This window comes from Etheostoma cragini, chromosome 12 (assembly GCF_013103735.1).
Source record: "Etheostoma cragini isolate CJK2018 chromosome 12, CSU_Ecrag_1.0, whole genome shotgun sequence".
Taxonomy (NCBI): Eukaryota; Metazoa; Chordata; class Actinopteri; order Perciformes; family Percidae; genus Etheostoma; species Etheostoma cragini.
This window is the reverse complement of record NC_048418.1, coordinates 16,222,499-16,238,999: the sequence shown is the minus strand read 5'-3', so window position 1 is coordinate 16,238,999 and position 16,501 is coordinate 16,222,499. Positions and strand designations below refer to the sequence as shown.

General features: G+C 40.6%; 1 protein-coding gene and 1 long non-coding RNA gene across 2 annotated transcripts; one reads left to right on the top strand and one right to left on the bottom strand.

Annotated features, from left to right (window-relative positions):
* Positions 1–1,696: 1,696 nt before the first annotated feature.
* Positions 1,697–5,649, bottom strand: glula (glutamate-ammonia ligase (glutamine synthase) a). Its single transcript, XM_034887845.1, has 7 exons — positions 5,397–5,649; positions 4,500–4,690; positions 4,243–4,404; positions 3,341–3,487; positions 3,132–3,259; positions 2,819–3,018; positions 1,697–2,708 (listed from the first exon to the last, which is right to left on the bottom strand). The coding sequence occupies exons 2-7, from the start codon at positions 4,663–4,665 to the stop codon at positions 2,396–2,398; spliced, it is 1,116 nt and encodes a 371-aa protein (XP_034743736.1). The 5' UTR covers positions 4,666–4,690; positions 5,397–5,649; the 3' UTR covers positions 1,697–2,395.
* Positions 5,650–5,699: 50 nt separating this feature from the next.
* Positions 5,700–16,246, top strand: LOC117954229. The gene is made up of 3 exons (XR_004658779.1): positions 5,700–5,928; positions 8,317–8,457; positions 15,690–16,246. It is a non-coding gene; the product is annotated as an uncharacterized LOC117954229 (long non-coding RNA).
* Positions 16,247–16,501: the final 255 nt, after the last annotated feature.

The following is a 16,501-nucleotide window of genomic DNA, read 5'->3' as shown; positions in this document are numbered from 1 at the left end:
GTTTTGGTTCTGTTTTTGGTGCATGGAAAGAATTACTGCATGTATGGGGGAGGGACGGCATTTTCTCCACAAATTCTTACACTATTTCCAAGCTATACTGCACAACAGCTTCTGAATGGATGTATACAAAAATTGGAAATATAGAGAAAGATTTAGCCCCATTGTAGATAGATTACTCTAGAATTATGTTTACATTCCATATTAAGTATTAAAGCGTAGGTGTTTCTTGCTACCTTTTAAGCTGTCCTAGAACCAGCAAATGCAGACACAAAACTATATGTGAGGGCCAGAAAGGTTTCAGATTACTGAAACACCAAAACAAAGTTAGACTTGTGTTGGCTTTAGGATAGCCAACATCCTCTCTAAAAGGACTGAACCTGCCCTGTGGCTTTATGATTGGTTAACTTGTTCCTGGCAAAGCCAATCAGGGAGCTGACTATTGTGCTGTTGTGAGGGCAGTTGGGATGTAGGGGAAAGGTCTCACAGCACGCAAACGTTTCGTTGCTTCCCCGACCAGGACACCATGTCAATGTTTATGTCCCGTAAAATGAGGCTGTTAAGTGCGTCTTGTGAAGACGTGTGGTTGAAATGTCTCACAGTTCTGTTGGTAAAAAAAAAACAAGTGATGTATTCACTGATGTTTATATTTGTAAAGTTCTGACTCCCAACTATTTCTTAAAGACAGCTCTGACTTAATACTGCCAAATTGGCACATTTGTTTCCTAACAGACTGCATAGCTTGGTGACAGACATTTGATGGCATTATAAAGATATTCTGAGGTATCATTTTTAAAGGTGCACTTTGCCCTGATGATAAAAGCAATATAAGCAACTAAAAATATCTGTCTGGAAATGCTTTTTTGGTAGAAATTTACACTAAATCCAGATCTCACATACAGCTGTACTAAAAAATAAATGTATTTTTTGTGTCAAATTGCTGGTCTGGTTTGTTTTATAGTTAACAGGATGCAGACAAGGTAGTTTCTTAGCCACAACAGTCAGAGGTGTGGTGTAGTTTTTAACTAGGCACTTTTGGGAACATTGGCTTCTGGCTGTTGTTGCAGTGGAGGAGTATAATAACTTGTCTTGTGAGTACACCAGTTTCCAGTTACTTCCCACAGGGTCCTAAAGACCAGCCAGAACAAAGCAGCTGTTGAGCTCCTGCCAAGAGATCAGCTAGACTAAAACAACAGAACATTTGGCAAAAGAACACACAGCCAGATTAATAGAGTTACCTTGAGGTGCAATTCATTTTATCAAGTTTTTTTTGTTTACCACTTTCAGTAAAATGCGGTCACCAGGGGCACACAGCTTTTACAAGTGAGTGGTCGGGCATTACGGTGTTCACAAGATCTTCAGACCGAAGTTAAAACAAAAATAAAATAGCCCCAGTTTTATGGGATGTGTGCGCCATCATTATGAATTCATTTTTGAAAGAGCTTTGAGCTCTAGTGTTGGTCTCCACTTCAGCAGCCAGCAAGCTGAGCGTAAAAACTGGACTCAAGGGGCAAAGCTAGCCAGTGTAAAGGTAACAAAATGTGTTTTAAATCACTATTAAGTGTCCTTTCCACATTTCCAGTCTTTATGCTAAGTTAACTTATTTATTGCATAGAGGTAACAATCTTCCCGAACTCTTGGAAAACAAATACATTTGCCAACGCTCTTAAGTGTTGAAGTGAAGAGTCATACAGCCTTGTTGTGATAAAAATAAAAGTTTTAAATGTATCAATAAAAACACCAGGTCCAGTAAACATGTTTTACCAAATCAGGTGCATTACAATATCGCAGTTGACAAAAGGATAAAACTCCTTAAGGAAATCTACAAATGGCATTATGGACAGATTCACCACATTTGAACAACATACATCTGGGTACAGATATCTACAAATGTACCATACAAGATGACCCAGTGTGTCAAAAACTGAAGACATCAAACATTGCCATTTAAAATATAGACACTTCATAATCAAGAGTTAGTAACATTGAAGACTGAATTAAAAAAAAGGCAGGTCAACATATTAACAGTACATGAACTAGTCAGATGTTTTATTAAGTTACACATGTGGCCAACCTTAGCAGCTCTACTTTTCAGCCTCTGTGAGCTTTAGTTCATTTTAGTCAAACAGAAAAGGGAAAGATACGACATGGGCTATAAAACATGTGTTACAAAAGCCGTTCCCCTTCTAAAGAAGAGGGGAAAGACATACCCTGCCATTACCAGCGCATATCTACCAAGGATATTACCTTGTCACGTTTTAAGTTGACCAGCCAACTTTAAGCCATTAAAATGGAAGTTAAATCATCTCAGAGGGAGAGAAAAAAATAAAAATACAGTACTAGTTTAAAGAAAAGATAGGTCATGAGGGCAGTGGAAGTGAGTCATTGAGTTGTGGATTTAGTAATCCGTGGGTTCATCACCCTCCTCGTTCAGCAAACAGGTGCGGATCAGGGCCTCGGTAACACTGTATGGGTCACAGTTGGCCGATGGGCGACGGTCCTCGAAGTAGCCCTTCTTCTCCTGGCCGACGTTACGGGGAATTCGGATGCTGGCGCCACGGTTGGCCACGCCTGCAGAGAATTCGTGGATGTTTGAGGTTTCGTGATGGCCGGTGAGACGGCGAGCGTTGTCGAGCCCCCCTTTGGGATCATAGGAACGGATGTGATAGCTGTGCCTCTTCCCAAGCTTCTCAATGGAATCTTCAATAGCTCTGAAAGCAGAAATGACAAGATTCCCATCAGAAATTTTATATCATTTATGCAAAATAAAAAACAATGGCAGAGCTGTCAAGTCGACCTCCATGATGCTTTTGACACTCACTTTAATCCACCTTCTTCCCTCATCTCTTTTGTGCTGAAGTTTGTATGGCAGCCAGCACCGTTCCAGTTGCCGGTGATTGGCTTGGGGTCAAATGAGGCCACAACCCCAAAATCTTCACAGACACGGTGCAGGATGAAGCGTGCCACCCAGAGATGATCACCCATGTTGATCCCTTCACTAGGTCCAACCTGGAACTCCCACTGAAACACAAAAGTTTATTTAAATAAAACCAAACATTTAACTGGATATTAAGACCACAAAAAAAAAAAAAAGTATAAAAACATCCTAACATGGATTAGGACTGTATCATTACCTGAGCCGGCATCACTTCTGCATTTGTGCCACAGATATCAACTCCGGCATACAGGCAGGCTCTGTAATGGGCCTCCACTATATCTCTGCCATAGGCTTTGTCAGCTCCCACGCCACAGTAGTATGGACCTGTACATATTTTAAATATTAAAACAAACCATCCAGACAAGAATTAATTTCTATGCACAAAGCTTTAAAGTAGCTGCTTACCTTGTGGTCCAGGGAAACCATTAGATGGCCAGCCAAAAGGGTGTCCGTCTGTGCCCAGAATGGTATACTCCTGCTCCATGCCAAACCAGGGATGCTGCTCCTCCACCATCTTCATCACCTTGTTGCATGTGATTCTGAAGTTGGTTTCTGCAAAAAAAAAAAGACATAAGTACAGTAAAATCTAGTTGCCTGAGCCAGTTCTGCAAAGCAGCATTCCTGTAGTAATCTAAAGGCAGGGCAAATCATAGAAGTAGTGATTTTGTCTCCAACATAGAACGTATTGCAATAATTTGCTTTAGGGTCCCAGAGTTATGAAAGTGTTGGACATCCCCTCAAGACAACTGTTAATAGCGTATGAAACTGTACAATAATTATATACTATAATAGTTATTATAGCTTGAATCTAAATGTCCTGCAAATTTGTTTTAGTAAAGGGCTACTTTACCTTTACAGCCACCACATATACAAGCCTCAACTTCTATTAACCTGCATCAGTGTGTGTGTGCACAATAAGTGCATTTGCAAATTAGTGAACTTGGGTTAAAGCATGCAAGTTTGTTCACAATAAGTCATTAAATTGTTTATTAAAAACATAAGATATGCAACGTAGCAGGGCTTATCAATTGTTTGAGGGGAGCCACAGAGGGTGGTCCCATTCAGGTCACATTGCATGCTTGTTTTCACCAACATAAAGAACTAAAGATCCTCATAGTTTTTTAGCATGACATTTCTTGATCTAAGTGTGTTTTTTCACCCCTTTATTCTCCCTATAAAAGTAATGTCTCATCCACAATGCACTGTTGAAACCAATCAAATCTGCTCTTGTTGAGAAAAACACTCCTGCTACAGTTACATCACCTTTAACGTTGTATTGTCATATTACTTTATTTTGTGTTAGTTACCTGCTGGTTTGCGGTTGTACTTGAGCACTTCACACAGGACCAGCTTGTTAGGGTCTTTACGGAATGGATCCCGGAACATGGCAGCAGGAATCAGATACATGTCGCTGTTGGAGCCCTCAGACTGGTAGGTACTGGATCCGTCGAAGTTCCACTCTGGTAGATCTACAAGAGTCAAGATGAAGACAAAGGACGTTATATTACACAGTAGGGTTTACCAATTTTAACGAACGTTTCAGGATGTTTCAGGAGCCGCTTACCTTCGATGCTTTTGGGCTCAAAATCCAGGGTCCTGGTTTTGCAGCGGAGCCCCTCTCCGGTTCCATCAATCCAAATATACATGGCTTGGACTTTATCCCCCTGTGAAAGCTCCATGTACTGCTGCTTGACAGCTTTACTCAATGTGGCGCTGGCAGACGTGGCCATCTTCTTGTTTCCTACTATAACACACCTGAGGAGAGACAACACAGAGGAGAGGAGATAAGAACTCGGTGCGCTCTGGGTCACAAGTTGCTAAACTGGGGTGGGGGTGGGGGTGGGGGAAGGGTGGGCATAGCAAAAAACAACAAAAACAGCACCATTGTTGCCTCTTCCAGAAAGGAAGAGGGGTGACAAATGCTTTGAGGCTATAAAAGAAGGCACATTTCCAGTCTCTTCCCCCCTCTCCAGCTTGGGGACAAAGAGTACAGCCGAAGCCACTCTCCACCGCATGTGCATGAATATTAAGATTTAAATAACACGGCAGATTGCCAGCTCACAAAAGATACCTCATGGAAAACCACATTATAAGGAAACAAACACGACCTCAGAAAAACGAGTCTTTACAGTACATCCTGGAGCCTACGCCTGTCGTCATAGTTACAATAGTTGGCTACCACAGTGAAGCAATATTACATCATTGGCTTCCACGTTGTAATCCATCACCTCGCCTACTAGCTACCTATCGACAACCTTATTTAAACACAAAACGTACACACATAACATCCAAAACCGACTAAATAAAAAAGTTGGAGCCACTTAAGCTAAAAAGAAGTGCTAATAAATGTAAGAGTTCATTATATAAAGTCTGGTAACTGTTACAATGAGTAGCTAGGCTACTGAGCTGCTCCTGCCAACCATTATTAAGTTTCAAAAAGCAGGGAAATAAGTCAAATTACCTGGATAAACGAGAAAATCGAAATAAAAACTAAAGGACGGACAGGTCCGGTGTCTTGTCGTCTGCTGTATCGCTAGTGTCTGTCTCATTATCCGGTACCGAGTCTCCGCCGATCCGTGGACATTTATAAGAGCAGGTCTGGCACGTTGCGTCTTTGATTGGTCGGAGAGACGGCAGCGTGTTGGTGATTGAAGGCATGCAGCTCGATCATTGGACGGGCTGCAAAACAAACGGAGCCTGCAACGCCCTCTTGCAGGAGCTCTGTTCAGCTGCGTGCTGCCGTGTGTGTGTGTGTGTGTGTGTGTGCGTGTGTGCGTGTGCGCGTGTGTGCGTGTGCGCGTGTGCGTGTGCGTGTCCCGCAGATATATAGATGCGATGTAAGAGATTACATTATCAAACAACGGTGCGAAAACGTAGACTTTTATTAAACGTGCTTCATTGTTGGAGACGGACTCAACGGCGAGGGACAAACATGTACACCATCCTCTATATATTCTATGGCTCTCAGTACAAGACGTCACCATGTGGTAGAAGTCAGTACTACAAATGTTCTTGTTTTATTGCTAGATGTTATGTAAATATTAATATAGTCTGGTACACTCCGGTTTAGTCCAGGATGCACTAGTTGTGTAAAATGAATCCATCGTGATCCTTATTTAAAACAATCAGAGGTCTGTTCGACTTCTCTGAAATTGTGAGATGTGTGAGGTTATGTGTATGGCTTAACGTTAAATCATAAGAGGTTTACTTTGGTTTAAAACTTAATTTTAATAGCATAATCGACAAACTTCTTTAGTTTCTTAGTTGTAATACAATGGTCTGTTCCATCTGGTATGAATACAGGCTGTTAACCTTAGCTAGCTTCTAGACAATTTTGATGTTGAAGGAAAAATACTTTCAAACTGTGTCAATAACGTTTACAGACAACTTTTAGGAGGACTGCCGTTGGTAAATTAGCTGCTGATACCCTCTGTCATGATTGGGTTTAGCTACTGCCTAATTAAATTACTAAAATGTTGGATTAATTTCAATTCAGTTCCAAGAAATGGCTAGGAAGAGCATAATGCTAGCTGCTCTAGCTAGCTTATCTTTTTAGCTTAGTTTTTACTGAAGTTACACGTTAAACGCTGTTCTATCTGAACATTACGTAAACATTAATTATACACTTATGGAAAAATTATGCGTTAAAGTAATTGTCAAAAAGGCTGATTCTGGTGTCAACTTAATATTGACTGAATGAATAACGTTTACTTTGCTTTTTGGCTTTGTAGGCCAATGAAGATGGCTTACATTTAAATGAGGTGTTGGGACACAACAAGCATCCATGACAGCTTCAGTGCTTGAGGGACGAACACCATTTTCACAAAAGACATTACCTCATTTGGTGTTTTGATGATTTAGTGGAGGAAAGTGCAGACATTGGTCCAAAATCTCCCATAGGTGTTCAGCTGTGTTAAGGTCTGGTGGTTGGGAAGGCCATGGCAGTCACAATTATCCATACTCATTAAATCAGTCAGTGATGTGTGGATGTTATCATCCTGGAGGAGAATACTCCACCAGAATGAAATGTTTCAGTTTCAGATATAGGTGATTGCTCAGAAAAACTTGGATTTGCAGTGAGCTTTCCCTCCAAGGGGACAAATGGTGTTCTGTGTTCCTAGGTCTGATACAAATGTGATGCAACACAAAGATTATTGTACTTTTTTTTTGCAAGATAACTGTGCCTAGGCGGTATGCATTGTAAGTTTGATGGTATCAGCTGGCAAGGACACTGATGTAGTTGAGAAAGCATCGCCATCGACCCTATTGGATACCTTCTGTTGCTGCAAAGCAACCTGAAATGACCTCAGTGCCAAAGAGCATGAAAACGTTGCCTCCAGCCCAAATTCCTCAGGATGCCCACTGACCACTGTGGTATTTAACTTGCTTTGAACCTTTGGGTAACTTTAAAGGAACACGCCACCGTTTGTTGAAATAGGGCTTATCACCGTCTCACCTAGCTGTAGATAGGTGGGCCAACGACTTTTTTGTCTCAGTGCATGCATTTTTTTGGTTCGGTACAACACCGGCAGCACTGCCGCAATTTAGCTTAGCGTAATGAATGGAATCCTATGTTCCCTGTTAGCATGTTGTGAGTAAAAGGGAGCCAACAACAAAACAACAACCTAATTACTTCTTGTGTCTTGTGTATTCATGAGTACAAATAGCAATGCATATTAAGAGACAATTTCCTAGGCAGATACTGCATTGGAGCAGTGCTTCGGCTGTGCTTCCACCCAATATAGTCCCAATATAGTTGCCTAAGTTCCTTAAAGTAAGATTAGTGCTGAAGGAAGGCAGGAATGAACAGTTCTGTTGTTGGGTTGTTGTGGTTACCCTGGACAAGAATGAGGAGACACTGTGGAGAAAGTCCCCAGGAACATTTGCTGGCTGGGGTTCTCCTGTGCTTTAATACCATGCTTCCCCATCCGGGACTGTGGCAGAATAGAGATGGACATGTCTTTGAACCTGCTTCTAAATTCAGAGGATGCCCCCTACCATAAGAGCAGCAGGTTCCGGACAGGAGTGTTGTTGCAGTGTATTGGTGTATTGGTTTGTGTTATAGATCAAGGCAGAAATGAATGACAACCACAAAGATAGATCCATGTTGTGCCCCAGATTCAAACTAGTGAGCAGGAAGTGTGCCAAGTGAATTGCCACAAAATATTGTGGCTTTTAAACGTTTGTTCTTTGTTTAGATTGTGTGTGTGTGTGTGTGTGTGTGTGTGTGTGTGTGTGTATATATATATATACATACATACACGCACACATACACATATGTATTTATTAGGATGACAAAATACTGTAACTGATAATGAAACCTACATCTGTTATACCTTGAAACATTGTATTACATGCAATGCTGTTGTTTTGTTTGGTAGTTCAGTGGATGGAGAGCACCACCTGATGGACTCAGAGCTACAGAGCAGACGATGAAGATGATGATGATGAGGAGCTTCTGTTATTACCTCTGGAGTAACTGAGAAGGAGGAGGTCCCTCTACCTGTTCCTTATAAAGACAGGTAAGACCAAAAAGACAGTACAGTTGCTTCACTTTTCAGTTGAAAGAATATTTGTTGTTAAAAAATAATGTTCGAAAACAACATCATGATATTGACAGGAATATTTTCCCAATATCTATAAATATCACATAGGAAGTCACATGTACGTTTCACAAATGAATCTTAACCTAAAGTCTACTTGGTAATTTTTTAGGGTTTTTAACCACATCTCAAATTTTTCATCAGTTATTGGAGTTTGCTCAGTTGCCATAGAGATGGACTGTTGCCAAAGACCAAATAATAACAGAGACAGTGGTTACAATTTCTGGAGAGTTAAAATATTCAAAGTAGTAGTAGAAACCTAAAGAAGGCTGTCTGTTCCGCTACATGTGGATTGCTTCTCCCTCTACCTTTTACATTTTCTATGATGAAATAGCCTGTAAAATAAAGGCTTTTTAAATAATTTTGAAGAAGAGTGCCTTGGATTGAATTCCCGAGCCCAAACAGCACCTTCAAACATCTGACTGAACTTTCTGAGCACCCTGGAAGTTTTTGTCTTTCCAGTTGTAGAAAGAATTCAAGAATAGATGTCAATCTCAGAACACATCCTAATTTAAGAAAATTGTTAAATACATATAAATAACTCTCGTGACTTTAGTTTTCCAAAGTATCAGGTTGTGTTCCTGGTGGATGAGGATATCACAGCCCATGTTAAGTGACTTGTCATTCTCAGGCAAAAACATGTTGAGTTTTTACATCTTAATCATTGTCACATTTGCCAGAAGACACCATGCAAGCTGCTGCACCAATCTGTCGAGAGTTTGCTGTGAAATGCGGCCTTCAATAGAGAGAGGATACCATGAGGAACCTGGAGGACGTGGCTCTCCATCTTATGTATTCTACATTTACTTGAACAGAGAGGTGTGGAATCTTCTTTTATTTTGGTTTGGTTCAGTTTTATGCTAAACGAATATATTTGTATTGGTGCTGTCAGTTAAAGGCGTTATAAATGGCGTTAATGCAAACCCATTTTAACGGCATTCATTTTTTAATCGCAAAATCTACGTTTATTTTTGGCCCAAAAAACGTTGTAGTTTTTGTCACATGCTGTTGCAACCACCACTAATGTTAGGAAAACTACAACACCACACCGGATCTAACTAGACCGGAAACAAAACAACAAGTACGCCGCGCACACTTGTTTGGGCTCGCGATCCGGCCAAAGAGTAGTAGCGTTACGTTTTGAGTGGATGCCGAGCGCGAGATGCCAAAATGGATGCCACGAAGATTTTGAATGGAAAGTTTGCTTTTTAATAGTTGCCAATGTTGTTTTCAGTTAAAAAAAAATTCCACTTTTCCATGTTGATAAGAGCATTACAATGATAAAAAATAATGGGACAAAAAACAAATCAAGGGACATTTTGAATAGATAAAAATGTGTGATAAATTGCGAGTTAACTACGACAGTGATGAGATTAATCACAATTAAATATTCACATTTTTTGACAGCACTACAAGATAAGATATTTTTATAAAAAAAGAAAGAAAAAGAGAGAGACATGACTAAGAGACTATAAAAAAAGAGAAATAACTAAAGGGGAGGATATCCTCTAAGGAGAGTTTTATTTGCTCTTACCCCAGATTTATAGTAATTTCACCCTTCCCTCGTGAGATTTTCTTGTCAAAATGAGGTTCAAATAATACACTGAATGTTTTTGGCACCACGGTTCATGAAGGTGTGCATTCCCAGGGGTGCCCCTGGTAATGTCTATGGTGCTGGAGTGGATGAGGTGCCCAATTTAGGAAAATGCTGTCCCCCTGTTCATAATTATTGACAGCAGACTTGTTTGCATCATCACAAGAAGCATAACTACAGTACAATTAATAGAAATGCTAATGCAATCCAATATGTGATTTTGTATTTTTCCAACATGCAGGAATTACATTTATTTAGAGGATTTGTGGATTCAGCCCATCTAGTATGATTATTTTGTGTGACTAATTTATCTTTTTTGTTGACTCATCAGTTTCACTGCAAAGATACAAATGACAAAGATCAAAATCTGCATGTCAGCATTAATGTAGGGTATTGTGATAAAACAGAGCTTCGTTTAGGATAATCACTTAATAGTCCAGCAGGGGGCAGCATCTACCAACAGAGGACTTCGTCTACCAGAACTAGAGTCCATGGTTTCTATTTTTGAATCTTTTGGCAACTAGATCCAATGGTTTCTATTTTTGAATCATTTGGCAACTAGAGTCCATGGTTTCTATTTTTGAAACATTTAGCAATTAAAGAGGGACTTTCCCCTTTAACCTGTCCATATTTCTTTCCAGGATTTGGTGTAATTCTATGATTAGAAAGGCAATATTTACCAGTCAGTTTGATGAGAATGATTACATCTCATGTGTAATATAATATGAACTGGTTTGTTAAGATATAGTAGAAGGCCTCCACAGAGGAAACTAAAGTGAGATGGCAGGGTACAGCAGTGCTATTTTTAGCAGTGATAAATATAATGTGTGAAGGAGAGATTTTTTGAAGTCAGACTTACAAATAAAGCATTTTTTGACCATGTGACTCTTCCAGTGGAACTGTATAGTAGAACTACATTTTGAAAAAAAGGATTCTGAGATAAGTGAACCACAAACGTTCTCTCCAGGACTTTAAAACTCACTTCCTAGGTTGTAGCTTGGTCACTTAGCCCAGAGGTTGATAAATAACCCTACACACATCTTACGCCTTCACCCCACTCAACCTTGTGACAATTAGGCTATAACCCCTGCTATCCCTTGGACATTATATATCATCATGTCCTCTGCTAAACCACAGGACACTCTACCTTAAAAATTAATAAGGCTGACAACACACTTGTCGCTATTTCAATGCCCAGCATGTCCTCTATGACTCACCGCTTCAGCTGTAAATCAGGCCAGGGGGAGCCTCCAGGGATTTTGTTGCTCTAAAGCTCCTTCTAAACACTTTATATGGAGCATCAATAACCAAACACTTTGCAATAACACTTATTGGCACGGCAGCATGAAATAGTATTGATTGTTCTAATGAAAATAAGCATGTACACGAGCTTTTGCTGGAATTGTTGCTGTGATTTTTTGTCTATATTCTCTCTCTGATATCAGCGAGGATGAAGGCAGAGCCGCATGAGGTTATATTTATTCCAGCCTTGCTCTTCTTTGGGATAATAACTTTTTTGCTCCATTCCAGGACTTGTCTGTCATCTTGACATGGCAATATCTCCCAACTCCACTGTTTCATAGTCAGTTTCATTTGCTTCCAAATACCATTTCACACCCTGCTAGCTTTAACTAGGTATTATACAGCGTGTGGGGAGTGTGCTGCAGATTGAATCGTGACAGAGACAACAACGTTTCCGGTGAAAAATAAGTGAATATTGTGGTGGCAGGCTATAAAAAAAAAAAGATTTTTTGCTCCATTTTCTTGCCATGAATTTGTGTGTTTGTCATCGGGTTGCCCTTTATTTATTTTTAATTTTTTTAAATTAAGATTTGTATATAAACAGAGAACAGATCGGATCAACACTTTACTTTGAATTTATTCCGCAAATTTTTTGGACATTGTAATGAATATATTTTATTTCAAGAGAGTAGCTTAGCTACCAAATAATGGTAGCTAACATTAGCTGTTTAACAATTGCTAATAATAATACTTGCGGGTGCGTCAATTGCAATTGAGATAAGATTTTCTGCCTAATGTCCTGTTTGTTCTTGTCATGTGTAAAAACTAGGAGCACTCTTATGTGCCATAAACTCAGATTATTGTGGGTTTTATTTGCATTGTGAGCACACATCAGCCCCTTAATGAAATCCAATAGTCCGCCTTTTAATTAGTTCTAGAGCCGACCCTGTTCTACCAAATTTATGAAGTACAAACTCAAAAAATTCCACTTGTTTATGTTGCACAGATAAACTCAACCACAACAAAACAAGGATGAATGCTATTTTTCTTTTTTTTTCACAGATGTCATTGCATAATTTAGCTTTAGTCTCTCTTTCACAACAATGAAATCAAGAGACAGGAATGTTTTTGTCATTTATGTATTCTTCTCCTGCTTATGCCCACAAGGGCCTTCATATGGAGAGATTGCCCACGGATGTGCGTGCTGTGATGCCAGTAGGTGGTCCTGCCCGTGGCTTGGTGGGTGAGCATGGTGTAGTCCCTGCTGCCACTGCCGCTGACATATCAGAGCTGTTTATTAAGAGGATGACAACTCTATCAAGCCCCATAAGCGGGCCCTCGTGCACAGGAGTTCTTTTGTTACTTTCAGGGAGGGTGTCATCAATCTTGCTGCCATGCTACTCTCTTGAGCTGTTGATGGCAAACACGATTCCTCCCTTTCTGCCTGGCCTCTCCCGCCTCGCAGTCTGGAATCAGGCGTGGTGAGGGGGATCGGGGAGATAGGAGGACTTTCCCCGAGAGTGCCTTTTCTTGACAGGCGACAGAGCGGACCATTTGGACACCAGGGGTGGATATATGGGACCATGTAATGAAAAGACGTTGACAGGACCTGCTTGCTCTGTAATGAAGGTCCTCTGGAGCTGTGAATGGATACACACATCTTTCACGCTTTTGTCTCTCTGCCTTTCCCACAGAATCTATCTCATCCATTTTAACCACCGAAAAAAAAGGTGTAAGAAAAAGGATCCCAGACAACAGCTCACAGTGTTAAACATTTACATGCAACAACGCGGTGTGAATTTTTAATGAAACAGCAACTAAGTAGATTTACACCTACGATTTGTAGCTAAAACAGCCCATGGAGGTGCAGTCGGATGTTCAGCCTGTTTCCTCTCTCTCTCTCTCTGTCAGTGTTACTCAAGACTCAGTGTAGCTCGCAGAGATGGACTATGATGTATGTACTCCACTTTAGCATTGGCTGAGGTCACAGACTCCATAAATGTCTTAGACAAGTCTGATATTTTAATCTCTTTTTAGTGAGGGGATGTTGGGCCTTTGCCCAATCAATACACAGGGCAATAGCCTTGCCAAGATATCTCATGGTAGCTTTTCATTGTTCTGTCTGGAAGCTGAAATGTCAAGCACCGTAGCACTGCTCAAACTGAACCTGAAATACGGCTGCCTGTAGTCAAAAACATCATTTTTTAAAATCTAGACGCTTCTGACAATAATGAACGCTGCAATCGCAGTCTGAAGACGACTCTCGTCTGAGAGAGAGAGGGGGCAGACTGACACCTGAAATATTCTTTGTTTTTTTACTCTCAAATCCAATCCAATCTGTTTAATTCATCAGTCAACAATAGCCCGAAAAGCCCGAGAGTGGGGGAGCTGTGCTGCTGCCTTTGTAAGCACACACAGCCAAAAATATCAAGACACTCTCACATTAACATTACTAATTTGTTTGCCAATGGTCTCCAAGGCGCTGAATAATTGGCTGTGAGATATTGTTTGTTCAGGTGTTCCGCATAATTGATTTCTGTATTGAAAATACTGTGGATGAATGTTGGAAGAATACTAAAAAGAATCATGTACTTTGTGATACATTTTCTTTGAAATGGAGCTATTGGTGTAGATTAATTCTCAGCCCAATAGCGACTAGTGATGATTGCAGCACATTAATTATCTGGCTAATGTATAAAGCACACACATTTTGAATTTTAAAACAACTTAAACTAGTGTTCACCCGTTATCAATTAATGTCCTGTTGTGGAATTTCTTTGTGGACCCTTTCAGAGATGATATGGTTTCTTTGCACATTATAACCTTTTCAAACTCACAGATTGATTTCATGCATCCATTATTCTGCCGGAACGCTGCTTTTGTCAGTACTCTGCTTTGAGCTGCGTACTGATAAGCCTGCTAATGTGTGTTTCTGTGTAGCTCGGCCCATATGCACATGTGGAAGTGATATAGCGTTCAGCCAGACACTTGTGTTGACAGAGCCGGATAACGTATTTGATCATAGTTAGTTGTGAGGAGGGTCTTGCTTGGGTTTGATTCAGCTGGCTGACACTGACCTAATGACTCAGCTCAATCAGTCACCTTGTCCTCGCCTTGACTCCTCACCCCGTGATCCTTCCCTCACATCCCAAAAGACTTAAGAAAAACAACCCAAGTGCTTAAGACCCTCCCTGTTCCCAACCCCTGTCTGCACTGAAATAAATTAGATATGAAATCAATGCTGGGTCCTCAGGTTGTTGTTTTCTCAGACCACTCTGTACTGTGTCTCTTCATAGTTGCGTAGCACAAAAACCTGGGCCTCAGTCAGCCTCTTTCTCCTATAATACATCCATTTAGGGCTGTCACTGTATTGATTTTTTTCCATACTGGACACACCGTGAAGTCATTTAAACCACCGCAATTAGCAGCATAAAATAAACATTTTCATCTCTTGTTAGAAAATAGTTCCTAAATAAACTTTTTGAATGCATTTATTCTTATAGTGGTCTATTCTTTACATAATATACAGGCTAGTCTCAATGTCTATCTTTATTGCAGGTTTGTCATTATGAGGCCAATTTTGCAGAATAGTGTTCTGCATCAGAGCACATGAGCCAGCAGGAGGATTTTGGGTGGAGTGCAGAGCACCGTCTTATCTCCCGTTCCATCCTACTCGCACCAGTGAGTTCAAAGCATGCCCGAGCCCAATTTAGGATTATGATGTAGGCTACATGCAGATGAAGGCGCCCACCCTCCACACATCTGGCTGACTTTTTGCCGGCGGCTGAATCAGGAGCTCCGGGCACTGGCTGATTGGATGGAGGGCAGACGCTGTTCATCTTATAAATACAGCGCAGCAGGGGGACTGCTCCGTGAGGAGGACCCTCCACGCCGGTTACATGCATTCGGCAGTCACACATTCGTTCAAAACAGATACACTGCTGAACACTGGTTATTGACAGTAACACACTTGCAAGAACAAAAAAACAGCAGTGTGTCACTGCGACAGCCCTAAATCCATTGTCATTCCTGTACAAATAACCAAGGCTGGTTGCCTTGTTTTTTTAAATTTCCAAATCTGTGTCATCTAGTTCCTTCAGTGCCATTAGAGCTCTACTTGTGCTTCTTTTTATCAACCCGACATTGTTTGCGGGTGTTAGAGAGTGTGAGTGTTCGTCTCTCCGGTCTGATAATCAGTGACAGAGATGTTACAAGAATGTGACAGAGTTCTATTTGCCATAACTGACATCTTTATCCCATTACTTTCCTTGTTTTTTTGCAACTTACCAAACGCTGACATCTGTGGTGTTTCCAGGCGGATACACTGCAGTGGAGTGGGAATTCAGAGGATTCAGACAAGGCCACAGCAGCTCAGGCAGGTGGAGAGAAGGAAGAGCTGTGCACACAAGCAGGACAGGAAGAAGGAGGAGGGAAAGAACTGCGAGAAACTAACTTGCCTTTCGGAGTCTAAGACTTCAAGTGTTTAGCAGACATGCTGTCAAAATCCAGAGGTCAGAGGGGCCGATTGTATCGACGGGTTTTATTTTAGTGAAAAAGAGACGGAAAGCAGGCTCGAACAGCAAAAGCTTGTGATGCAGAAAAGAACTATGAATCACTACATGCAGTTTGTGCTGAATGAACAGGGAATCACAGCATGACATTTTCACAATACCCTCTCTGAATTTCAGCGTATTTGCTTCCTCAGCTAACATGTCCAATTTGATTTGGCCCATACAGCTTTTGAATTGGATTTACACTTGGAATCATCATCTAAACGCAAAACCTCAACTCCATTCATTTGTAAATACTTTATGATTTATGGATGGCACGATTGACATATTTATGCATAGAGTACTTGGATGTAGAGCCCAGTAATAAAATTTAATTGAATGTGAATGGATCTACATACAATATAAATATATGTATATATATACATAATTTCTTGGGTTTGTGAACTTGTCAGGTTTTGTAATTCCGTGATTAGAATTTATAGTATTCAAAATAACAGCCACTAAAGTACTGACAGAAACATGTAAACGCTTTGTTGTGCGCAGGTATGCACACACATTTTTATGCTACAGCTTTGACTTTTTCTCTCATCACACTCTCTTCACTAAACTCAGTTGT

What these genes read in the sequence shown, in the direction of transcription:
- glula (XM_034887845.1), bottom strand. Translation starts at nt 4,665, where the DNA reads ATGGCCACGTCTGCCAGCGCCACATTGAGTAAAGCTGTCAAGCAGCAG. An exon ending in TGGTTTCCCTGGACCACAAG is followed by an intron (nt 3,260 to 3,340) that starts GTAAGCAGCTAC and finishes AAATATGTACAG; the next exon opens with GTCCATACTACTGTGGCGTG. An exon ending in CAGAAGTGATGCCGGCTCAG is followed by an intron (nt 3,019 to 3,131) that starts GTAATGATACAG and finishes TTTGTGTTTCAG; the next exon opens with TGGGAGTTCCAGGTTGGACC.